This window comes from Xenopus tropicalis, chromosome 8, assembly GCF_000004195.4.
Source record: "Xenopus tropicalis strain Nigerian chromosome 8, UCB_Xtro_10.0, whole genome shotgun sequence".
NCBI classification, from domain to species: Eukaryota; Metazoa; Chordata; class Amphibia; order Anura; family Pipidae; genus Xenopus; species Xenopus tropicalis.
In genome coordinates this window covers 129,104,633-129,131,474 of record NC_030684.2, presented here as the reverse complement: position 1 = coordinate 129,131,474, position 26,842 = coordinate 129,104,633, and the positions used below count along the sequence as shown (strand labels likewise).

Genomic DNA, 26,842 nt, shown 5'->3' with positions numbered 1-26,842 from the left:
CATAAGCCCATGCAAGGAACTCCTGAGTGACAAAGGAAAGTGGTGGTGCATCAATCCCCAACAAAGTACCCCAGGCTGGTTGAGCTTTTTATAAAAAAAAAACACCCCCTCAATTGTCCTTATAAGGGGCAGCAGACTATCTCTTATCTTCTGCATCTACCCTGTTTTGTGGAGACCCCTAAAGCAAAAAGGAACAAGTCTCTGGGCTATGATGATTGCAAAGTTGGCTAAAGGTCTACAAACCTATAGCCACCAATAAGCAGATGCCATTTACCGGTAACCTGTTTGAAAGCAAACATCTGGTTGGTTGCTATAGGTAACCAGACCTCAGAAAGCTTTGCCTTTTTTGTTAGATTACCCCACTGGGGTCATGATGGCTCATTTATTAACAGAAGGCACATGTGTTCCAGGACACACCAACCAAATAATGTACATAACTTTCTATAGAGCCTACAAATCGCCTCCCAGCTATAGTGACTGGGTTCTCTAACCATGACCACTGAAAGTCTTGCACAAAAGGGAGACACTTGACACGCCTAGGGTGTGGCAAGTAGGTAAGTATAGGTGGCTACTGAATTAGGCTACTTAACATGGGATACCATACATTACTATGATGCCAAGCATTGGAGCCACTGTAGTGGGCAGTAGTGTTGAGAACACAAGGGTTACTCTATACCCGCCTGGAGGGAAATAACATCAATAAAGCTTATTTATAAGCCTCATGGCCCCATACACCAAAGTGTGGAATTCTTGATGTCTGCCAATGATAAACAGCAATACATTAATAGTTCATTGTAGCCTCTGCCTTGTTAATGAAAGTTTTTAGGTGCGGGCATGTGGGGGTTACTGTACAATTTGACAGGCATCCTGGTTATGTATGGGTCACCATGTCTGCCAGTTATCTAATAAGCTTCGATCCAGTCTGCTGGCTTCTGCTTGTCTAACGGGTTCTGCCCCCACATAAAAGCTATTTGCAGCTAGAATTCAATAAACTGGGCATTTAGCCTCTTCAGTCCCCAGGAACATCTGCCGAAATATTCAGAATTCCTAGGGTAAAGCGTAGAAACTGGATTCAAACTGTCCTTGCAATTCTCACAACTCTCTACCAGATTAACATGCAATTTACCCACACAGATGGATGCCTATATGTGGCAGGATGCTCATTGGCTGCCTATATTTTCCACTTTTAGCGACCAATGGCATCCCAGTGGCCCTAGAGCCACCACGAGCAGACTTGGTTGGCTGTTCTACTCCAACATCTGATTGTCTGGCTTATAAACAATGACGGAAGCCACATAAGTAGAGTCACTCACAGTGTTCCCTGGCTGTTTGGAGCGTACAAGGGAGAACCTGCTGTGGTTCTTTTTTGACCGACTTCGTGATTTCCGCAGTTCCTCGCATTTCTCGTAGTCGCTCAGATCAAAGACTTCATGCCCATTTTTTTCATCTTTCACCTACAAAAAGACACGGCCACAGGTTACCAATATGGATCACGGTTCTTCAACCCAAGGCTCGCCAACTGTTGGCCAACTACAATCCCAGAATCCTATGAGTACTGCCTTACTTATCACATTCTGTTTAACGGAGATAAAAGGGCAGATTCATCAAATGTCAGAAAAAAGAATTATATGTCATTACCAGTGAAAAACAGCCGAGCTAATAAATCCCTTGGCTAAAATGTATAATAACAGGACTGTTGTTTAAGGCTCCTCCACAATAATGAATGTTTCATTAGGAAATGGAGCAGCCCCCGTAGTGGAGGGGACGCCTTGGAGACAATTTCATTTCCCTGACACTCCTGCCCCCATAATGGCCTTGATTGCTAAGATTCCAGAATCTTGCAGAGAAGTAAACAGTGCGTTTTAGTTAGGGTCTGTGACCCCTGTGACTAAAGTCTCGACTGTAAATTATGTTTTGTGGGACAAAAAGGGGCAGTAGACCCCCATTTTAACATAGGCGCAATGAATAGGGTTTGCGCTGAATATACTTTATGCCTATTGGTTTAACTTATTTTGTTTATTTCTTGAGCTAAACAGGGAGACTGAAGCTCCTCCATGTTTGGACCTTGCAAGGCAGATAATTAGACTCCTAGTATACAACACCTCTTTCACCTTTTGTTATCCTTTTCTGTTCTCTGGTTCTGACTCATGAGTTTTTATGTGAAGATGCCCTTAAACTACAACTAGCAGAGGAAGAAGTCTATGAATGGGATGGCAGAACGGTGCCAAGTCACGACTCTCACTTAGCACCAGCCTGCAAGCCATTAAATCACAACTAATGCTTTTAAAGGGTAAGTCACACCAATACCTTCCATTTCGATTTACGGAGCCCAAAACAATAGATCACGCCTGCCAAAGCGCTAGTCATATCCTAAAGTTTATTATAGGATGATCTCCTTCTATTTCTGGCTGATCCGTGGCCCAGGCAGGAAGCTGATTCAGCTGGGGTGGCTGGGCAGTGTCTGTGCATCCCGGGGAGGAGGAAAGGCTGCTGTATGTGCCTCCTTGGGAAGTACAGCAGCGCCATTTCCAGTAAGAGCGGAACTGCTGCCCTGCACGTCACTGCCGTATGTTCTTAAATAGAATCCATTGCTTTGGTGCCTGTGATCCTGTTTCTATAAACCATATGGGTGGTCTCCTTTCACCAGGGTCGGACTGGGGGGTGCAGGGCCCACCGGGGCTCCCGCCCAAGGGGCCCTGCGGGTGCCCCCACCGGCCGTGTCCCCTGACCCCCCCCAGGGGCCCCCCTAAACCCCCCCTGCAGAGCCCCCACCTGACGTCCTCCCTGTGCACGCATAAATTTAACGCGTCAGGGGAGGAGCGGTCGGGAGGGGGAGTGCCGGCAAGGGTCGGACTGGGCCGTCGGGGCCCACTAGGGCCGGGGCCCACCAGGATTTTTCCCCGTGTCCCGGCGGCCCAGTCCTACCCTGCCTTTCACTTCATTCCTATAGAAATCTTAAGCCTAATGTTTTATGCTGTATAAAAAGTAGGGATGCACCAAATCCAGGATTCCGTTCGGCATTCGGCCAAGATTCTGCATTTTTCGTCAGGATTCAGATTCGGCCAATCCACGGTCCTGGCCGAACTGAATCCAAATCCTAAAAATCACGTGACGTTTTGCCACATGACCACGGAAGTTGAACATTTAACCATTCCAAACCCTAATTAGCAAATGCTAATTAGGATTCAGTTTGGTATTCGGCCAAATCCTTTCTGAAAAAGTGGATTGGGTGCATCCCTAAAAGCAGGATTTACAGATACAAACTGGAGCTACCATACTACTTCTATGCCTTACAAAGTATTAAGAGAAATAAAAAGAAAAGCATAAGTAAGTATAGGGTGTGGGTGCTGGGTTTACTTGGAAGGGTTGAACTTGATGGTCTTTTTTCAAACCTATGTAACTATATAATATTGATGTGTACAGAGTTGCTCCCAGTTATGTGACGGTCAGGATCTTCCCTCCCCGAACCTGTCCCTTCTCCACTAGCATAACTAGCTGGGAGCAGACCCACTAAGTGACGACAATCTCCATTCCTGGACCCTATTCACCAGCTCTAGTACAGAGATCTGAGAATGGACATAGTAAATCACAAGCAGAGAGAGAGAGGGAGGTTGGTGAGGCCCCTAGAGGGGCCTATGAGTGTGGGTGGCAGGGAAGCCCAATATGCACCAATGTCCTTCTCAGTACAGGTCTGATATAGTCTGAGGTTGAAAAGGAACCCACACCAACCCTCTTAGTATGATAAAGGTAGGGCTCTCCACTTCCATGGTAACCAGGGAGGCAGAGGTGCTTGGAAGTTGTGTGGCTCCTTTTCCTTAGTTGGCCTGGACCTGCCCCTGTACCTAGGAAGTTGGCTGGACCTGCCCCTGTAACTAGGAAGTTGGCCTGGACCTGCCCCTGTACCTAGGAAGTTGGCTGGACCTGCCCCTGTACCTAGGAAGTTGGCCTGGACCTGTACCTAGGAGGTTGGCCTGGACCTGCCCCTGTACCTAAGAAGTTGGCCTGGACCTGCCCCTGTACCTAAGAAGTTGGCCTGGACCTGCCCCTGTACCTAAGAAGTTGGCCTGGACCTGCCCCTGTACCTAAGAAGTTGGCCTGGACCTGCCCCTGTACCTAGGAAGTAGCCCTGGACCTGCCCCTGTACCTAGGAAGTAGGCCTGGACCTGCCCCTGTACCTAGGAAGTTGGCCTGGACCTGCCCCTGTACCTAGGAAGTAGGCCTGGACCTGCCCCTGTACCTAGGAAGTAGCCCTGGACCTGCCTCTGTACCTAGGAAGTAGGCCTGGACCTGCCCCTGTACCTAGGAAGTTGGCCTGGACCTGCCCCTGTACCTAGGAAGTAGCCCTGGACCTGCCCCTGTACCTAGGAAGTAGGCCTGGACCTGCCCCTGTACCTAGGAAGTAGCCCTGGACCTGCCTCTGTACCTAGGAAGTAGGCCTGGACCTGCCCCTGTACCTAGGAAGTTGGCCTGGACCTGCCCCTGTACCTAGGAAGTAGCCCTGGACCTGCCCCTGTACCTAGGAAGTAGGCCTGGACCTGCCCCTGTACCTAGGAAGTTGGCCTGGACCTGCCCCTGTAACTAGGAAGTTGGCCTGGACATGCCCTTGTACCTAGGAAGTTGGCCTGGACATGCCCTTGTACCTAGGAAGTTGGCCTGGACCTGCCCCTGTACCTAAGAAGTTGGCCTGGACCTGCCCCTGTACCTAAGAAGTTGGCCTGGACCTGCCCCTGTACCTAGGAAGTAGCCCTGGACCTGCCCCTGTACCTAGGAAGTAGGCCTGGACCTGCCCCTGTACCTAGGAAGTTGGCCTGGACCTGCCCCTGTACCTAAGAAGTTGGCCTGGACCTGCCCCTGTAACTAGGAAGTTGGCCTGGACATGCCCTTGTACCTAGGAAGTTGGCCTGGACCTGCCCCTGTACCTAGGAAGTTGGCCTGGACCTGCCCCTGTACCTAGGAAGTTGGCCTGGACCTGCCCCTGTACCTAGGAAGTTGGCCTGGACCTGCCCTTGTACCTAGGAAGTTGGCCTGGACCTGCCACTGTACCTAGGAAGTTGGCCTGGACCTGCCCTTGTACCTAGGAAGTTGGCCTGGACCTGCCCCTGTACCTAAGAAGTTGGCCTGGACCTGCCCCTGTACCTAGGAAGTTGGCCTGGACCTGCCCCTGTACCTAGAAAGTAGGCCTGGACCTGCCCCTGTACCTAGGAAGTTGGCCTGGACCTGCCCCTGTACCTAGGAAGTTGGCCTGGACCTGCCCCTGTACCTAGGAAGTTGGCCTGGACCTGCCCCTGTACCTAGGAAGTTGGCCTGGACCTGCCCCTGTACCTAGGAAGTAGCCCTGGACCTGCCCCTGTACCTAGGAAGTAGGCCTGGACCTGCCCCTGTACCTAGGAAGTTGGCCTGGACCTGCCCCTGTAACTAGGAAGTTGGCCTGGACATGCCCTTGTACCTAGGAAGTTGGCCTGGACCTGCCCCTGTACCTAGGAAGTTGGCCTGGACCTGCCCCTGTACCTAGGAAGTTGGCCTGGACCTGCCCTTGTACCTAGGAAGTTGGCCTGGACCTGCCACTGTACCTAGGAAGTTGGCCTGGACCTGCCCTTGTACCTAGGAAGTTGGCCTGGACCTGCCACTGTACCTAGGAAGTTGGCCTGGACCTGCCCCTGTACCTAAGAAGTTGGCCTGGACCTGCCCCTGTACCTAGGAAGTTGGCCTGGACCTGCCCCTGTACCTAGAAAGTTGGCCTGGACCTGCCCCTGTACCTAGGAAGTTGGCCTGGACCTGCCCCTGTACCTATCTCCATTATAATTCTTCTAACATTGGTATGAAGCATCGTTTTTACCAGCCCACCCTTTGCAATCTCTGCACTGCTGCTCCTCACTACATGTGCCACGGAGGTTATGCAACAGTCTATTCAGCACTATGGGGCCTTCAGATGGCAGAAAGAAAAAAGGAAGGTGGTTATGTGTGGCAGAGAGCATGACTTGCTGGGCGCTTGTGGGATGCCCACTTCTCTATATTTCTTACTCTCAGAACCAAAGGAAACTATTTTCAATCTTAAAAAGAGGAAAGGAACAAGAGGGGGAAACACAAGTGTCATTATCACAAGTTCAGACTGGCTGACTGTCAGCTGTGTAGGTTATGCAAGCTTTCGGGTGCAAATCTCCTATTCCTGTGTGAGGTTCCAATTTGCACGTACTGTATGTAAGAAAGCATTTGCCTGTGTAGCAGCACCATCCATTTTTGACCACTAGGGGCGCTGTTGCCCTGATGTCTATTGAGAATTTCCTACCCAGGGCAGCTTGCTTCCCTACAGATAACTCAAACATGCTAATGGGTATGTGCAATTTTTAATTGCACAAATAAATAATTTATAGGATTAATTTGACCCATATGCTCTCCGTGCCATGCCCTAAAACTCATCCTGATGCCTGAGGGCATAGCTACTAGTGAGAGGCAACAGAATGAGGATCAATGGCTATTAACCAGCTCATCAGCAGTCACAGCTTCTCCCATAGCCTGATTATAAGAGCAAACCCTCCTGGCACATAGTGCATCCTGGCACAGCTACACCCCACTCTGATCTGGGGCACCGAGGGTATCACAGTGATGCCAATGGCTGCTCCTATTAGACTCTAGTGGGATAATGTAAGAAAAAATTGCAACCAATCAGCATTTACAGGTCCCCATGTGACTAGATCTGCTGCAAACCTTGCAACGTTGCCCCACAGCAGGGCCACCCAAGTGGCAAACACACAGAATATTGCACTTTTAACCCTAAGATTGCTTTTTCCTCACATTGTTGCACACTTTCCCATGTAAATAAATGAAATAAAGCCCTTCTTCAACACACTGTTAATAAACTGGTTACGTCAGCTGAAGCCCAATCCCTAGATGTTTTTCTTGGGATTTAATCTGAATTCTTTAGATCCCTGCTGATCCATAGGCCAACCTCTCCCTGCCCCCTTTCCCTTACTTAATTCCCCCCCTGACACTTTCACATGGGGGTGGCCAATAACACACAAGGTGGGCTTGGGAAACTATTCTATGCAAAGTTTGCTCCAAAACTTTATCAAAATGATATATCTCCATGTTTAACTTCAACATTGGGAACATGATCATTTGTAGGAAAGACTGGTTGGCTAAGTGGCCATGATCCTGCAGACATCAGTTGGGAACGCCATGCTTTGGCACAATCATCACTGTCAGACTGACTATGTACGAGCAGATGTTTAAGTCAAACCAATCGAAATGTTCAATCATGTCCAGCTGCCAAAACAAGTGCTACCCACGGTACTAAGATATCTGGTCTAGTTGCTCTTTGGATACCCTCATCCTGAAATCTTGTTTCTAACAACAATATCTGTTCAAGAATGGCCAGCTTGATAGGCATGTCCCCACTCCTGTCCCTCCCCTCTCTCTCTCTTTGCTGCTGTCTCTCTCTCTTCCTTCCCAACTCGAATCCCTCTCATCTGTTTCCTTTCCCAGTTCCTGTATCTCTCTCCCACCAAAACTCATGTCTCTACCTACCTAGTTTCTTTCTCCTCTATTCTTTTCCCTTTCCTCTTCTACTCTTTCAAGCTGTCTCTCCTTTCCCACTCCAAAGTGTTTGTCTTCTCCAGCATTTCTCTTTCTTGGGCAGTTTTTGGTGTTTCCCCAACCTCCAGTTGAGGCATTAGCCTGTGCTGCGTCACTGAGTTTAAAGCATAAATAAACTCTTCTCTACCCTGTTTGAATAAGAGCCCCCTTAAAGGCCCCTAACCACAGCAAACACTCCTCAAGAGGCTGCCCAAATCCTCCATACCTGGTCTTATAACACAAAGCCGCACAGGAGGGTTGACTGCTCACAACACATCTGGTGCCCATCAAGCAAAACCATACCTGCTCAAAGTTGATCTGCACATCGCTGGTTTAGAACATTCGTGTGGGTTTAGGACGGGGCCTGTGTGAGTGGTAGGGGGGGTGGAGGGTCAAACAGGGTAGAAGGGCATTTTTGTCCATCAGTGGCAACTGCCTGTCACTGCTGGTATAGGTGGATTTTGGCCCAAAAATACTTTAATAGGCTGGACATGATGGGTGTGTCATTATCCACATCTTTATTTCTCCAGTATCTGCACCCCCCCCCCCCCCCCCCCCCCAGTTCATGCTACACTCTCCCTCTCCATCTCATGTTTCTCTCTCTATTGCCCCCCATGGGCCCTGTGTCTCTCATCTCTCCTTCCACAGCTTTGGTCTCTTTCTTCTTTGCACCCCCCCCCCTGTCTCTCCCATCTCTCCCTGCACAGCTACACAAACACACAAATTCTGTACACAAAACACATTGATGTAATTAGCCGAATTAAGGCATCTCACAGCTTGGAAAAATCTGCATGAGAATGTTCCACTCCTTCTACTTTCCAGTTTAGAAGGCCGCCTGGGTTGCACTCTACATATACTAGATAGGCAGCAATGTTATTCTATTTTTCTATATGTGTACATAGAATAGTGGGTGAGTACTGCTCTCTGCTCTGCAATTGGTTGTGTGCACTTGCGTCACCCCTGCACACTTGGGTGCACAACTGATTCCCCTTGGGAAACCTCAAGTGATGTGTTGGGGGATCTCAGTCTGAAGGCAAGTAAATGTGAAATGTGTGGAGAATGCCTGTTTGCTCTTCTAGATACACCGAGAAGCCTAGCCTGAAGGTCACTTAGGGTGACATTTAGGCTACACAGGTATTTGCTGCCCTACGTGGAACTACAGCTAACGTACCTATGTTTTCCTATATCTGTAGCCTTATTATGAAATAAGAGGGGCCCTGATCAAAGGTTGGAACCCCAAGGAGGTCCTGAAGAGTTTACCAGATGCCCCTCTGGAGCAGGGACTGGTATGGGTTGGTAATCATTCTCTATATCTTGTATATATTCATGCATCCCTATTTCAGCCTCCGAGCCATTGCCCAAAGCCAAGTAGCTTTCATTGAGCCAAAAGAGACACTTATCCAAGAGCTGCAGTTCTAACCGCTCCTAAATATAACTTCAGAAGGGAAGATTACTGAGTGTGTATACGAGCAGCTGTGGGGCATGGCGCTCCGAGCACAAGCAAACCGTAAATTCAGAGGAAGGGTTAAGACATGCAGATGGCTCACATAATGTTACCCCCAAGGACAGAGCGTCTGGCTGTCACAGACACACAGAAATAGTGAGCTCCCCTGGGTCAATTAAAGGGTTCCTATAACCTCTCCAGGGCACTGCTAGGGGAGTCGCTTCAACATTAGATGTTGGTTTTTTTAACAACACATTATGCCTATGTGGCCATCATCTAAGTATCCGGAGAGGAAGTATCGGTCTCCCAAATCATACATTTTTTATGACAATTTATTATACTTGGTATCTAGGTCTGGGGTTTTAAATACAAGATGAACAACAGGAAACTAAAGGAAGCTCCGTTATGGCAAACACTTTGATGTTGGCTCCATAATGAGCAGATACGAGATACGAAAATACTTCACTAATGTTTAAGGATGAGCTGTACCAAAGCATTTGGTAAATATGATTGGATTGACTCAAGGGATGAAACATAATTTGGTAAGGCCTCACCGTGAGTATGGGGGGCAGTTTGGGGCTCCAGTCCTTAAGAAGGATATTAATGAGCTGGAGAGAGTGCAGAGACTGCAACTAAACTGGTAAAGGGGATGGAAGGGTTAAACTATGAGGTTAGACTGTCAGGGTTGGGGTTGTTTTCTCTGGAAAAGAGGCGCTTGCGAGGGGACATGATTACTCTGTACAAGTACATTAGAGGGGATTATAGGCAGTTGGGGGATGTTCTTTTTTCCCATAAAAACAATCAACGCACCAGAGGTCACCCCTTTAGATTAGAGGAACGGAGCTTCCATTTGAAGCAGCGTAGGGGGTTCCTCACGGTGAGGGCAGTGAGGTTGGGGAATGCCCTTCCTAGAGATGCTGTAATGGCAGATTCTGTTAATGCCTATAAGAGGGGCCTGGATGAGGTCTTGAACAATCAGAATATCCAAGGCTATTGTGATACTAATATCTACAGTTAGTACTAGTGGTTGTATATATAGTTTATGTATGTGATAGTATAGATAGGTAAGTATAGGTTTGTGGGTGCTGGGTTTACTTGGAAGGGTTGATCTTGATGGACTCTGGTCTTTTTTCAACCCTATGTAACTATGTAACTATGTATGGATGCTGGGTGGAGTGTGTAGGGAGAAGGAACCAATCAAATGTGGTAGTGTATGTGATGGCTTCCCCCATCACCTGGTTATGGCAGTGGACAATTCCTAAAAACACAGTATAACAAACAGACTATGAATCAGGGGTAGTTCACGTAGGAAAGACACATTCAGGTGGTGTTTGAACACAAATCCATTTAACAGTGGTAACAATAGGGGGTGCAGAGCTTAAGGAGGGGATCAGGGGAGAGGCAGGAATAATCAGTGCTGGGGGGGCAGAAACAGGGGGGCACTGAGAGAACAAGTTAGGGCTTAGAAGAACCAGGTCTTACAAAGAAGAAGAGAAGTCAAGGTTTAAGTATCGGGACTTGGATATTCCATGAATGTGTCACTTGATTTACCCAAGAGAGGAGCAGGTTCCTCTCTCATTACAGGCCATTGTAATCATAATCATAAGGGATGATTCGTTTGGCTTTCATTTAGCTACATAAACATAAACAAGCCTCATCCTATCACAGGGAGCAATCTCAGAACGTCCCCTGCACACAATACCCAAGAGAGAATCAATGAGGGAGTTTCAGTTGGACCCAAGGTGGAGGAATGGAAGACTCCGGGGTTCATTTGCAAACAGACAAAAATGTATTCTGTCAGTAACCAGCCAGCGGCTTGATCAGAGCAGATCATATACAATTTGCCTGTCCCTGTGTGTGGCCATACTGTATAAGAATCTGCCCAGCAGTCGGTCAACACGAGTAGATCGTCCCTAAACTTCCTTTCTCACAAAGTGTTTCTGATTATTTTCTTATGAATTATGAACAAGTGCTGGCCAGTTAATTGTTACTAATTATATCCAGTTTCCATGGAGCTATATAGTTCAAAACTGCACCTGAATGGGAAATGTACTATGTTGGATGATTTTGCCGCAGAAGCTATTGGCAGATAATCTACCCAAGAAGTTCTAGCTGGAAAGACCACACCTGTGTGTTGGGAATGCTGACAAGCTGGGCACTCTGCCAGTGCACAAACACCCAGAAACCCACCCTAATTGAGCATTTTTTAGCCATTTCTGGGCCAATAACTGACTTACATTATAGTAAGAGGCGAATGGCATGGGCAGTTTTGGGCATATTTTCGCTGTAGGAAAGACTACCTGATTAGGGCAAAGGGACAAAATGTCTTTGTTAACTTCACCACTTCTAATGGTATGTAATGTCTACTGCCCTGGCCGACACACAAAGTGGTAACAACAAACTGCTTAAAAGAAAAAAGTGGATTCTGAGTGGAGGTCTGACTGTCACCTACAGTGACTGCCAGGGGCCCATCAAGAAGCCTTAGACTGAAGTACCACTCTCCAAATGGTTTTTCAGTCTTTCTTCACTCTCACTTACCTTTAATTTGCTTCTCCTTACACACTATTATCTATTATTTCTCCCACTTCTCCTCTTTGGGGTAAGGCCATGCTATAGGCCAGCAGGGTCGGACTGGGCCGCAGGGACACCGGGAAAAATCCCGGTGGAACCCGGCTCTAGTGGGCCCCAGCGGCCCAGACCCGACCCTTGTGGCGCTCCCCCTGCCCGACCGCTCCTGCCCTGACGCGTTAATTTTACGTGCTCGGGGGTGGACATTGGGTGGGGGGCCCTGCGAGGGGGCTATGGGCGCGGGCACCTGCAGGGCCGTTGGAGCGGGAGCCCTGGTGGGGCCCCCCAGTCCGACCCTGTAGGCCAGTCTGGCACTGGTCAACTTTCTGTGTGCATCAAACTGGGTGCTTGTCATTACATACCATTAAGAATAGGCAGACTGGGCAGTTTTGACTACCAAGGTCCCCTGTTGGGTCCAGAATCCTGTAGAAATGTAAACAGTCCATTTCTGACGCTCTTTCTGTTAATTGTGCCCCTTTTATAAAGCCCCATGCACCAAAAAAGCACCATTGGAATGAACCAGCTCTAGGTTAACTCTGCTGGTGCCTTTGGCCAAGCAGCACTAACACATTGTGTGCTCACTGGGTAACAAGCCTATCCCTTTCACTGAATGTTAGGAAATTGGGGCTATTGTTTATGAGCGGTGTAACTGACGTGTTCTCATTGTGCCCCCCGGCCGTTACATACCAGAGACCCTACAACTTGTCCATCCCATGGAAACAGGATGGAAATATTTCCCCTATAGGATGCGTAAGGCTTTGGGAACAACTGATCAAACAATCTATGGAGGGGAACCATCTGTGTGAGTCAGGAGTCAGCGTCTGGAATTAATCCAACGAGGAAGAACGTCAGATACCATACGCCTGCTCATGACCTCAAGCTCCAAACCTGGGTGGGATCACATTCAGGCTTTATTATTTCTATTATTCATCACTCGGAGCGCAAAATCCCCGCTGTAGACGTACTGCCACTTACAGGGATAAGCATACTGCTCATCTTAAGGCAGGTTGCTATGAGACAGAGCCTTTAAACGGACCTTATTTGGACCAGTTATGGATTTACAAAACAGATATGGGTCCTTTATTGCATGGTGCTGCCATGTCTTCATTGAAAAGGTTCCATTGTTTTGGCCAATAGAGGTCACTGTTTCAGTAGAGTCTATGAAAGTGATCAACTCCTCGGCATAATCGTGGCTTCTCCCTTTCATAAGAACTAACAAATATACACAGATAAACGATACTCCCAATGCAGAATAAAGGACGCTAGACTGTAGTACAGGATACAATTAGTACTGAACCTGAGACACAAGACTTGCCCTTTTTCAGCAATAAAGATCAGTATTACAGGCGATATTGCCATGCTCTAGCTAACAGCTCCCAGCATCCTCTAATGACCTGGGAATTGACGTTTAGCAGCAGATGGGCTGCTCCGCACTCACCAGCAGTACTGTAGGCTGATGATAGAAACAAAATGTTGTTTTCACTAATAATGGAAATGGCACGCTCTAAAGGAAATCAGTGCAGATGTAACTGTCAGTGTTTGGCATCTCATAGCTGGAGAATGAGTGAGGGGCAGTTGCGGGTTGTAAGAAAAACAGGGGTTTATGAAAATGGAGATCAATGTTACTATCTCTGCTTTATTGTGGGGTGGTCTCTGCGACATTTTGTGGTGGAAACACAGACCTGTCCACATTTCCAGGAGTCACCCTAGCAGGGTGCAGAATGGGTTGTGGTTGGGGTGGAACAGGACATGGCCAAAAAGTACCAGGGATTTCCATCGATATGGGAAAATCTTTGACCAGTGCCTGAACCTAAACTGCACCCAAGATTGATAACATCTGGCCCAACCCCTCTGGTGACATCATATATGGGTGGTGAATTGCAGATGCTTTACCAGAAGAGGTTGGGGCATGAACAAGATCATTGGAAGGGCTGTGATACAGGGTGGTGTCAGAAGTGTGGAGGGTCTTGGAAAGACTCGCAAGATTGCCAACAAGCAAATCTTCCTCTGATATGCCCATCTAAGGTGGGCTACATCTGGCTAATTCGATTTGGCACATTGAATTACAATGACGGAGATAGAAGTGCTTGGTGCGAGGACCCTATCAGTGAGCCGATGTGGTCCCCGATCTGACTTAAAAAATCAAACCTGCCTGATCGACAGCTGTCTGGTTTTTGGCCAGATTTTGGTTGGAGAGGCCATGGGGGACTCCATACATGACCAGATACACTGCCAAAATTGTCTAAAAGATTTAAATCGGCAGCTTATATCTGTCCTGGTATGGCCACTTTTAGGCCCACCACCAGAGGTGGGCCAAGTCGGACGGGTGCCCTAGACGATCTGACTGGCCACCTCGCCCACACCGCATCCCTCCTCCCACGCGTGAACGAACAAACTCACACACACACAGGGGTGATGTACAGGGGGGAGCGTAGGGTGCAAGGCACACAGTTGCCGGTAAGAGATCCCGGACTAGGGGTTGGCACAGAGGTATCTGCCTGGTGCCCCCTCACTGTTGCGCCCTAGGCAGGTGCCTCTTCTGCCTTCCCCTAGTTCCGGCCCTGCCCACCACCAGGGCTTGGCAATACCGGCCAGTAGAGGGGGCTGGATGATGACATAAGTGGAGGGGATGAGGTCAGGAGGGATAGAATTGTGATGTAGAGGGGGCGGACCAGATGGAGACTGAGTAGGCAGGGTTACAGAGCTGTTGGGGGGGGGGGGTTATAGGGGAATTGGGGCTAGGCTATTGAGATACTGGCCAGATGGCAACCCTACCCACTCCTGGCCAGCACCAGGTGTGATCTCAGCCCAAAAGTAAACCCATGGGTATTAGATCCACACTTCACTTCTCAAGAGCTGTTACAGAGAAATTACGTGATCACAATTCCCATACTTACAGTTGGACTGTGTGTATATTTTAATATACAATAGGGAGGTAATAAGCTGTGCACACAGCCAGCTATTCATTAAGGTGCATGTAAAGGAAGAAGAAGGATTATAGTTGGGCAAATGTTTAACCAACTCCATTTCCACGTGGCTCCCGGTGCGTTTGTATAGAGCATGTGAATGGAAATATGCAAAGAGGCAATGCACTGTGCCAATAAAGGCCTCCGCAGTCACACTCTGGTGTGTATTAAAGGGAATAGAAACCTTTCCCGGCCCAAACATTTATTACACCCAGGGAAAAGGCCATTTTTATACAAATTTGGCCCCAGTGGAGCTTGCAATCTAAATGATCCCAATACACAGACACGTCAATCAAACCAACAAGGATATCTGCCACGAACAGCCGGCATTTCCCAAATATCTCATCAATGTGAGCCAGGTCCAATAATAAAAAAGTCACGCTGCAATATCGCTGCCATTGGTGGGCAATAAATATCCCAGTGCTTAATAAGGTTGTCTCCATCTCCCCGGTACGAATCCTTCATTTAAAAAAATTGATTTAACCGTTAGGTTAATGAGGCCCTGTACTAGAGGCTATTTCTCCTGACCCGCGCGTGAGTCACAGCCTCATAAATAATGTTTATGGGATGTATTTAATGCAGGAATAACTCATTAAGGACTTAAGGAATTGGGTTGGGGGAGTGTCTCCAGCGGATCGGCGGTGGCCCAGGTCTCCTGGGGTCAACTCATCATTATGCTTCTAATTTGGAGACGGGGGTCGTGAAATATTAAACAGAAAATATATGGATGTCACTTGGCTTTGATGATACAGGGAGAATGGGAACAGGCTGTTTGTGAATTCAACCTTTCATCTTGGTGTTGACTGTAAGCTCTTTGGTCTTTGATCAGTTGTAATCAAATTAGTCCATCAGTACATTATCCAGCCATATCTGCTTTAGGATAATTCTAGTGGAAGCTTTGTTATTACAGGAGCAAGATATCTTGGGGCAAAGCCTGGCAAGGTGTCTCACTGCGTTGGGAAGAGTCAATTAGATGTCCCTCTGTGCTTATCCCACATCAAGGCTGGAGACTGACATCCAGTCGTTAACTGGGTCATAGCTAAAAAGCAATCAACTGCCTTCTCTGTACAGGAACTATCTATAGCTGCACACTGACAGCAGGGGTCCTTGTAAACATTAACCCCCTCCAACATCTCAGTCTGTCTGCACTCGCAATGGGATAATAGATTCATAGATAGATAGATAGATAGATAGATAGATAGATAGATAGACAGACAGACAGACAGCTGATAGATAGATGATAGATAGATAGATAGATAGATAATAGATAGATATAGATAGATAGATAGATAGATAGATGATAGATAGATAGACAGACATATAGAAAGAGTATCTATCTATGGAATAATGTAAATTACAAGGATATTAGAAGTCACTGAGGAGTTTAATGAACAAATAAAGGCACAAGGTCACAGACTGGGTGTTTTTATACAGGTCATGGGACTGTATATTTTAAAATAGGGGCATACAGGTATCAGACCCTTATCTGAAAACCCATTATCCAGAAAGTTCCGCATTACGGAAAGTATCTCCCATAGACTCTGTTTTAATCAAATAATTCACATTTGTAAAAATGATTCCCTTTTCTCTGTAATAATAAAACATTACCTGTACTTGATCCCAACTAAGATATAATTACCCCTTATTGGGGGCAGAACAGCCCTATTGGGTTTATTTCATGGTTAAATGATTCCCTTTTCTCTGTAATAATAAAACAGTACCTGTACTTGATCCCAACTAAGATATAATTACCCCTTATTGGGGGCAGAACAGCCCTATTGGGTTTATTTAATGGTTAAATGATTCCCTTTTCTCTGTAATAATAAAACAGTACCTGTACTTGATCCCAACTAAGATATAATTACCCCTTATTGGGGGCAGAACAGCCCTATTGGGTTTATTTAATGGTTAAATGATTCCCTTTTCTCTGTAATAATAAAACAGTATCTGTACTTGATCCCAACTAAGATATAATTACCCCTTATTGGGGGCAGAACAATCCTATTGGGTTTGAAACTGTTTAAATAATTTACTGTTTAAATATTTTTTTTTAGCAGACTTAAGGTGATCTGAATTACAGAAAGATCCCTTATCCAGAAAACTCCAGGTCCCAAGCATTCTGGATAACGGGTCCCATACCTGTACTACTTTGCTGTAGTATAATTATATATATTAGAGTTTATGCCTTTCATGGTGTAGGTATCCTATCTACCTGATATTGCCCTTACATGGCTTTACTCATCGAATGTATCACTCACCCCTCTCTCCATCCTTCTCTCAGCAAAAGTAACTGAATACTCTCTTCTAGCCCTTTTACTTTACAACTTCCCTAGGTAAATATCATGTTGCAGGCTTGTACATCATCTCTAGTGGCAGTACTTGCTCCATCTCCGATGTCCAATATCACAGGCTGCCTATTAACAACATGGCCGTGGGTGTGCTCGAGGCTGATACCAATACAACAGGTGTAGTGAAGCCCATAGGGACCTCAATATGGAGATAGTACATCTTGGGAGAGCTAATTTGGTCCAGGAAACAGTTAAACCCCGAATCCTTGGGCATCAACAAGTGACTGTTCTGTCCTTTTCAGATATGACTATACCCTGCCTTTATTTATTCCATACTGGACCAGTGATGGCTGCTTGGTAGCCTCAAACTACTTGGTAGCCTCAGACTACTTGTTACTTGCATCTCATCTGTGGCAGTGCTAGATACTACCAATGACCATTCTCAAGTCTTCTCTTCTTCTTATTTCTAAGACTGAACCATTGGATTCCAATATCTTTATATAGACAATATAAAAACATTTATATTACAGAGCCCATTAGAGATTAATTCTAAATGTAGTACTGATACTTTTAGTGGCTGAGCCCCAGACGCTGACTATGATAAGTTATGTGAAGCCTTAGTGGAAAAGGGAAATGGTAAGCTATGCAATAGGCAATACCCAAGGCTAACCACTTCCGCTTATCTCCAATAAATGTAGTGAGTCTTGCCAGACTGTCTCCTTTTAATCCTCTGCTTTCCATTTATATGTACTATAATATGAATTGGATAGTGCATGATACTAAAGCTATGGCACGTTGGATTGTAAGACATAAATACCCACTTGGAGGCCTTGCCTGGCCCATTAGCATTCAAGTAGACAGCACTGTTTTGGCCGCAGACAGACGTTGACTGGTTAGTCATTGCCTTTCTATATCGGAATCCTCGCTACGCCACCCTTTCAGTCATGTGACAATTACGACTGCCCACTTTCTATGGAGATATCACCGGGGCCATATTATCTATACAGGCACCCAAGGGCCTGTTCCTAGGGTGGCAGTTTCAAGAGGCACTTGAGAATGTTCCACATGCCAGCACTATTTTCACAGTAGGAACTATGTGTAATATGTATCTATTTGAAAGTCAAAAGAATGGGAAAACACTTGAGTGCCGATTGGAGTGCTTGCTTTGGTTGGTGTTTGAGCAATTGCACTTCGGGCACCCAAATTAAAAGCAATAAGCCTAGTGGATGTGGAAAGTGCAGAATGGGGTCTACTTGTAGAGCCAGCCCACAGCCTACAGAGAAAATAAACCCCCTACCATAGGGGATAACCCCACTCCTACCCAGTTGGTGGATATGCATAGACTGTATAGTGCATACACCACTAGGGAGGAGAAGAGGCTTGCTTTAACTTTTACTATGTTATAGAATGCCCATGTATAAGCAACATTTCAATTGGTCTTTATTTTTTATAGTTTTTTTTAATTGTGTGCTTCTGACACTTTTCAGCATTCCAATAGGGTCACTGGCCCCCGGCAGCCAAAAACCTATTGCTCTGAGATACAATGTTAATGTTATTGTTACTTTTTATTACTTATTTTTCTATTCAGGTCCTCTCCTATAAATATATCAGTCTCTTACTCAAACTACTCCCTGGTTGCTAAGGTAACTTGAACCCTAGCAACCAGACAACTGCTAAAACTCCAAATTGGAGTAAAAAGCATTAAAAACAAGTGAAATCATTAAAAAAAACACAAATAATACAAAATGAAGAGTAATTGTCCCAGAATATTACTCTCTACATCATACTAAAAGTTAAATCAAAGGTGAACAACCAATTTAAGATAGCGCCATTAATATGGTACTAGATATCCCCCCAACACACAGTTATCTGAAGGCAACAGGATCATAGGACCTGGAATAAAGCTCTTGTAAAATAATAGTGTAGGGTTAAGGTTAAACCTGGGGTGGGCAAACTACGACCCGTGGCCACATTCGGCCTGTTGGCCTTTTTAATCCGGCCGTCGACTCCAGCCCCCTTAAAAGAATTATGGGCCCTAATTGGTTGTGCCCCATGCGTGCACGTGACATCAGCACACACGTGGTGCAACCGTATAAAAGGCTGCAGCGGGGAGCCGGGGGACAGAATCAGCCGAAGGACTGAGGAAGCAGGAGGTCCATGGAGGAGGGAGCCGCAGGTCGCTGGGGGGGAAGATGAAGGATGCTGTCGGAAGCTGGAGGGAAGATGCTGGTGGGAGGATGTTGAGGGGGAGCTGGAGGATCCTGGGGGGAGCTGCAGGATGCTGGGGAGTGGAGCTGGAGGATGCTGGGGAGTGGAGCTGGAGGATGCTGGGGAGTGGAGCTGGAGGATGCTGGGAGGGAGCTGGAGGATGCTGGGAGGGAGCTGGAGGATGCTGGGTGGGAGCTGGAGGATGCTGGGGAGTGCAGTTGGAGGATGCTGGGTGGGAACTGAAGGATGCTGGGGAGTGCAGCTGGAGGATGCTGGGGGGGAGCTGAAGGGTGCTGGGGTGGGGAGCTGCAGGATTCTGGGGAGTGGAGCTGTAGGATGCTGGGTGGAATACTGGGGGGAAGCTGAGAGGGCCCATTATTTCTGATGGCAGCCCTGGGCATAACGCTGGCCGGCCTGGCCTGTCTGTAAGTCAATGTGGCCCCTGAGCCAAAAAGTTTGCCCACCCTTGTGACATGGCACAATGACAGCCACCAGGGGTTACGTTTAAAGGGCCCAGATGCACATTTGGGGGTGATACCCCGCTGAATTGAGCTTTTACAGCTTTAGGCACTATTTTGTTTGTTTAAATATGAATTTAGCGACGCTGCTGTACATTTATTGACATATTCGTTTGCTCAAGCTGCAGTAATATTAATTATAATGGTATTTCCAGCTGAAAGGAACACGCAGCTGATAAATAGCACGGTTTCTGCTTTAATTAGTAGCCTGCGTGATGGAATACAAAAACATATCAAGGCTGTTTTTGCAGCTGTTCCACAGGACTACGAGGCGGGCGGCACGTAAGGGGATATTGCTGCGCTTTCCCATAACCCTCTCTAGATCTCGCTCCTACTGGCTCCCCACCCACGTATTCCCCAAGTGCCGACCCCCGTGGCGCAGGAACTGAGAAGCTCTAGGCTGGAGCTGTAATCACTGGGAAGCTTTTGGTGGTGAGGATTCCTTCAAAGCAGTTAATTAAAGGAAAACTATACCCCGAAACACGGTCTCTATAAAAATATTTCACATAAACAGCTTGCATGTAAAACCCTGCTTCATCTTAATAAACCATTTTCATAAATATATTCTTATTTAGTAGTATGTGCTATTGGGTAATCCTAAATAGAAAATTGCCATTTTAAGAATTAAGGGCCGCCCCTGGGATCATAGGATTCACAGTGCACACAAACAAGCCAAGGCACACATACATGCTAGGTCCCATCAGCCAATGAATGGGCAGAGTTCTGCCTTTTGCTCCCACACTACTTCCTGTTACAGTTAGAGCTGCATCACTTCCTGTCAGCTGATCTCTGAGGGAGCACACAGCCCATCACTAAATGGCGGCTCAAGGGAAAGGATGTAAAAGGGCAATATTTACTGATATATATATTCCAGTTTGGCGAGATTCTTTAATAGGTCACTATGGGTGCTGCTAAGGGTGACATAGTGTTACCACAAGCAGTAATGTGAATCGCCAGTGGGAAAACGTACAGGTGTCCCATCACATCTGGGGCCGACTCAGATATTCTGGCAGGCCATTCTGACTCTGGACTCACCCAAAGGGCTGGTAAAGTAGGCCGAGGCCAAAAGCCAAACAAATTAAGTGTGTGTAATTGGGCAAAACACATGAATAGCCAGTGACCAGGTTGCAGAAGAATTGTAGCCAAAGGTCTTGGAACATGTAACTGCAACTGGCTGAAACAGTATTACGGTCAGCTGACAGGAAGCAAAGCTACCAGAGTGTGCCTAATGTATACTTGGGTATAAACACCCATCTGCATCAGCTACTGCCATTGGTTTCCTGGGTACAGCCCACAGCCTATAGGAGAAGCCATTGCACTGCATTAGCTCTGACAGACCCATGAAAATGATGGCGACTCATTCACAGGGAAGGCTGCGCAGAACCACCAGCAAAGAGCGGCGTAAGGGGCGGCAGATGCGCCTCCAGAGAGCTGGGTAATGACTGAGACACGGACATGGCGTCCGCTTGTGAGAGAGGAGCACACAGCTTCAGCATCAGACAGACGGCGGGAACAGCTGAACTCCAGGGAGGAGGGAGCTAATCGCACAATTCAGCATTAAATACCCCATCATTTTGCTCATAGACAGATCAGCATAACTCTGTGCAACCATGGGTATCTCCCTGCACTGCAGAATTCTACAGGAACCCCTACGTTTGCTCATAGCCTGTACAGAAAGATACCATAAAACTATGGCAGCATAGGGATTCCCCTGTACTAAGCACAATTCAGCAGGAACAGCCCCCTAAGTTTGCTCATAGCCTGTACAGAAAGATACCATAAAACTATGGCAGCATAGGGATTCCCCTGTACTAAGCACAATTCAGCAGGAACAGCCCCCTAAGTTTGCTCATAGCCTGTACAGAAAGATACCATAAAACTATGGCAGCATAGGGATTCCCCTGCACTAAGCACAATTCAGCAGGAACAGCCCCTTAAGTTTGCTCATAGCCTGTACAGAGAGATACCATAAAACTATGGCAGCATAGCGATTCCCCTGTACTAAGCACAATTCAGCAGGAACCGCCCACTAGTGCTCACCTGACCGTGTGTGCTGCTGGGTGCTGATCGCAGGTTGTGTGGTGCTCGTTGAGCTCAATCATGAGCAATTGCAGCCCTGGAGGGTGTGGTGCGCCCAAGGATGCTGATCCAGGAAAGCCCCAGGCCTCATCTGAGTCACCTAGGCCTCGGGGTGCTTCTGCAGAAGGAGGAGTTTCTGAGGGGCCCCAAGCGGAGTCCCCAGTGCAAGTTGCGGGGTTTAACCCTGATATGCTGCCGCATGAACCGGGATTCCAGGAAAATCTGGCTAAAGGAATTCTGAAGTTTAAGGAGAAAAGGGCTGAGCTTGCGGCTCTGAAATCTCTAATAAAAACCAAGAGGTATGAGTGCGCTAAGGCCTACAGCCTGGCCCGGCCCCGCAAGAAGGTAGAGATTGCTGCCCTGTGCGACAAACAGCGCACTCTGGAGCGGGAGCTGGACTTCCTTGGCAAGGGAATTGGTGCGGTAAAGGAATCGTTTGATAATGCCGAGCGGTTCCGCGAGATGGAGCAGAGGCGCCAGGAGGAAAAATACAGGGCATCGCTGAGAAGCAGAGCCATTACTGAGGTGTCCAGCGATGAGGAGCCTGAAAGCTCTGGGGCCCTCCAGCCAAACCGGCCAGCTCCAAAGTGCCAAGGAACACCCACTGGCACTCCTACTGGTACCCCCACTGGTACCCCCTCAGGTACACCGGGCCTCCTAAGGGAGATCAGGCAGGTGGAGTCTCCTTGCTCCCTGAGGCCGCAAAAAATGGTCTTTTCTTTGGAAGAAATTGATGATATTGACCCCAAGGAAAAGGTGAAAGCAAAGGAAAAGAAACAGCAGCTGGAAGTAAGTAGCTTTGTCTACACAGAATCTGATTTCCCTGTCCTGCCCTCACCCCAAAATCAGCCTATGTCCCAGGCTGCCCCTCAGTCAGCTGAGGATGTTGGGGTGCAGTCAGCCCCTGCTGCGTTGGCCAGTTGGGCACAAAAAGCAAATGCCAATGTGGCTGCAGCAGGGAAAAGTGAGAATCTGCCATCTGGGAGGAATGCAGGGCAGCCGGCGCAGAAAATGGCTGAAAGGGAGTCAGTTTGCCACACTGCTGCAAACATCGGTGCAGAACAACAAGCGGGCCCTGAGGGTGACATCTCACAGCAACCAGAGGCCATTACATCCACTACTGTGTCTCTCCCAGACCAGGAAAAAGCCAGTTGTGATGGGAACAACTCGGAGCGGAACCATGAAGGCAAAGCTGCAGTCGCTGAGCAGCAGGAGGAACAGCGAAAGGGAAACAAGAAGAAGGAGACCAAGCCTGCTCCTAAATCTGGCAGGAAGAAGGCGGCTGCAAAAGACTCTGCAGCGGACTCTTGTAGTTCAGCAATTCCAACTGCTGCCATTTCCAATGGTGCAAGTGTGTGTGGGCGTGACTGCAGTGAGGGGATCGGTGAGCGACTGCCTGAGGCTGGTGAGTGCACTGGGAATGTGAATTCTGTGGGTGTAAATGTGTCTGGGGGGAAAGTGTTGGGGGGCTCGGGTCCAACTGTGCAAGGGTCAAATGCTGTTGTGCAAGAGGTGAATGTGGGTGCAGATACAAGTGCTGTGGGTGCAGGTACGAGTGCTGTGGGTGCAGGTACGAGACCTGTGGGTGCAGGTACGAGTGCTGTGGGTGCAGGTACAAGTGCTGTGGGTGCAGGTACAAGAGCTGTGGGTGCAGGGGTGAATGACCCAACTGGTGCAGTTAATGCCACAGCGGCGGGTGTGAGTGCAGCGAATGAGGTGGCGGGAGTGAGTGGCCAAAGCTTTGCTAATATTGTCCGTGGCAAGGCTAAAGGGCCTGGCAGTGTGAATGTGGCGAAGGTGGCAGTGAGTGGGGCGCGTGTGAGTGACAAACCTGCAGTGGGGAATTACCCCCGACGTGGGAGGATCTACCCCGCAGACTCGGGGAGGCGCAGGAATGTGGTGCGGTTGCAGTGGGAGGGGGAGGGTCCCTTGCCTGAAGGAAATATTGTCGTTGATAAGATCTGTGATATGGGCTTCACTGCAAATGATATTTATTGTTTTGTGCATAACAAAGTGTTTAAAGATTATACCATCAGCTTCATGAGGCCCCAGGAGCTAGACGAGTTCTGGGAAAAGTTTAGGGATGCCACAGGGATGTGGGAGGGGTTTCGGGCAGTGCCCGTGTCTAGGCCTGGGGTCTGCAAGGTCACAATTCTCATAGAGAACGAGTCCATCCCCCCCGCAGACCTTAAGATCTGGCTGAGGAGGTATGGGGATGTGATAGGGGAGCTGGAGAGGGACTTTGGGTACAGGGGGATATGGACGGGGGGCTGGCAGGCTAAGGTGCGCCTACGCACAGTAGGCAATGTCACCCAGCACATCCCCAGCTCCGCATACATTGGCCGGGATTTAGTCTGCTGCTTTTATCCCGGGCAGCCCAGGGAATGTTGGAAGTGCGGCTCCACCAGGCATTTCAGTATTAGTTGCGATGTACTGAAATGCGCCATGTGCCTTGGGGTAGGTCATGTGGCAAAGCACTGTCCCAAAAGTATCCGGTGCAACTTGTGCGGAGAGCTCGGCCATGCGTATGGTTCCTGTCCTATGTCGTGGCAAAGCATTGAGGAGGAATACCGCAAGGAAATGGGGGTGCTGGAGTCCGAGGCCACACAGGGTCAGGTGGTTGGGGAAGCTCAGCCTGTGCCTGATCCTGACCCGTTCATCCCCCATAATTCATCTCAGCCTCCCCAGGGCCCCCAGCCTCCCCAGGGCCCCCAGCCTTCCCAGGCCCCACAGTCTTCCCGGGCCCTGCAGTCTTCCCAGGCCCCACAGTCTTCCCGGGCCCTGCAGTCTTCCCGGGCCACGCAGTCTTCCCAGGCCCCGCAGTCCTCCACATCCGTTAGGGCAACACGGGGTAGGGGCAGAGGGAGAGGGCAACCTAGTGGACGGTCACTAATGTCCCAAAGGGTAGTTCAGGAGACCCCCCCTTCTGAGCGGCCTAGTGCGGCTAACAACACATTGGGGGATTGGGTCAAAGTAGGCGAACCCCAGAAAGCCACCTTGGCCAAGCAAAAGGCTACCAACTCGAGTGGGGGGAATCACAGGAAGAAAGAGGAAAGGGCAGAGGGTGCCCATGCAAAGGAGGGGGCTGATCCCTTTCCTTTATCCGTAAATAGATTTGCTCCTTTATCTTGGGGGGAGAGGGCAGAGTTGGAGGAGGAGGAGCTAAACAGGGAGCTGGCACGGTCTGATAACGCCAACTCTTCCTCTTCGGAATTTGAGGACATAAGTCCGGCTGAAGCTGAAAAGCTTCCATCTGGTCTCTCGGCAAAGAGGGAATGCTCTGATGATGATAGGAAGGTAAAAAGGAGGGTGGAAACCTCCTCATCTTAATCACCCTGTAAATGGCTGTTCCCCCTCCGATACGCGTCGTGACCATTAATGTCGCGAGCGTTAAGTCTGTAGGTGCAAGAGACACGGCCTTTTTTTTTCTCTCCCGAGTTGAGGCAGACATTTTATTTTTGCAAGAGACCAGATTATGCAATCTTCAGGTGCTCCATAGGGCCAAGAAGGAATGGGTGCACGGTCCTTCTTACTGGTCTCTTGCGGCCGAGATGTACAGCGGAGTGGCGGTCCTTTTTAAGACCAGTAAGGTAACAGTCAAACGGGTGATTGAGGTAGAGATGGGCAGATGTATGGTCTTAGACGTCCTGCTGAATGGGCAGAATCTTCGCCTTATTAATGTGTACGGTCCTCAGACCCTAAAGGCGAGGAGGGACCTGTTTAGCAGGATTAAGCCCTTTCTTTTTACAGCCCGGCCGATAATTTTTGGCGGTGACTTTAACACCGTGACTAGGCCTATGGATAGGGGAGGTGCCGCAGGTCGGCTGGGCTACGATAGCATTTACCTGAATAGCATAGTTAGTCAGGCCGGCCTAGAGGATGTGCACATTCGCCACTTCCCTGACCGCACGGGTTTCACTTTTTATAGAGGAACATGTAGAAGTAGGATAGACAGGTTTTTTGTTAAACAGGACTTCATAGTGTCTCCTCCTGAGGTGACAGCCGTGGAGTTCTCCGATCACTGTATGGTGAGTGTGTCCTTGAATGTTTCAGAGTCCCCTCAGAGGGGAAGGGGTCTTTGGCGCCTGAATTCGGCCCTCCTGGGGGAGGAGTGTGTAAATCAGTCCTTCAGGGAGTTCTTTCAGGCTCAGGAATCCTTATTAGATCTGTGCAACACTAAGGCGGAGTGGTGGGAGATGGTCAAAAAGAGGGCAGCAGGACTCTTTCGAGGCCTAGCAAACAAGATACAAATTGATAAAGATCGTGCCTACCAATCTCTCAGGAGAAAGTTAGACAGACTGGTGTCTGATGGGGCCCAAGGTGGGGAAGTTGCCAGGGTCCGTGCCCTCATGAAGGAGTATCAGTATGACAGGTACTCTTCCCTGGTTTTGGAGAGGGACTACGGGAAGCACCACTCGCCCGACCCTTACCAAAACTGCCGGGAAGTGTTTTCCCGCAAGTCCATACACGGCTTGCAAAGCGAGGCTGGGGTGCTAGAGACTTCGGTCCCTGGTATTCTCAGAGTTGTTAAGAACTACTATGCTGAACTCCTGAAGGGGCAGGGGCTCTCCCGGGCCAGTATGTCTTCCTTTCTGGAAGAGACCCCTATTCTGCAAGATGAGAATATTTCTTTTGATGAATTGGAGTGTGAGATTGGAGTTGAGGAGGTCAGGAAGGCAATTGATGGCTTAGGCCTCAAAAAGTCTCCAGGGCCTGACGGTTTAACAGCCGAATTTTATAAACAGTTTGTTGATGTCCTGGCCCCTCGTCTCACAGAGGTATTCAATAGCACCCTGGAAGAGGGCCTACTCCCTCCCTCTATGAGACACTCAGCTCTTATTCTCCTCACCAAGGGTTTGGACCAGTCTAAGGTTGAGAACTGGCGCCCCATCGCTCTTCTCAATACAGACCGAAAGATTCTGGCAAAGGTCATGTTCAACCGCCTTTTTCCTTTTGCAGAAAGGCTTCTTTCCCCCTCTCAGCACTGCACAGTGAAGGGCCGCAGCACCTTTTCCGCTGTCCTTGGCATCCGGGAGGTCCTAGAGCGGTGCAGGATCTGCGAGTGGGGTAAGTATCTGCTGACTTTGGATCAGTCAAAGGCTTTCGATAGGGTAAACCACGAGTATCTCTGGTTGCTCCTTGACAGGTACGGTCTTCCGGGTAAATTTGTTAATTGGCTAAAGATTTTGTATAAAGGGG

The 26,842-nt window shown here is 48.3% G+C and overlaps 1 protein-coding gene across 3 annotated transcripts in view; it reads right to left on the bottom strand.

Annotated features, from left to right (window-relative positions):
* Nucleotides 1-26,842, bottom strand: part of plekho1 (pleckstrin homology domain containing O1) — a 58,709-nt gene that overhangs the window by 11,988 nt on the left and 19,879 nt on the right. For all 3 annotated transcript variants that reach the window (XR_004219774.1, XR_004219775.1, XM_002938461.5), the window contains one exon: nucleotides 1,314-1,454. Coding sequence is in view for 1 of the 3 variants with exons in the window: in XM_002938461.5 (XP_002938507.1) it covers nucleotides 1,314-1,454 (141 nt within the window). In the remaining 2 variants the exon portion in view is untranslated. The remainder of the gene's footprint in view (nucleotides 1-1,313; nucleotides 1,455-26,842) is intronic.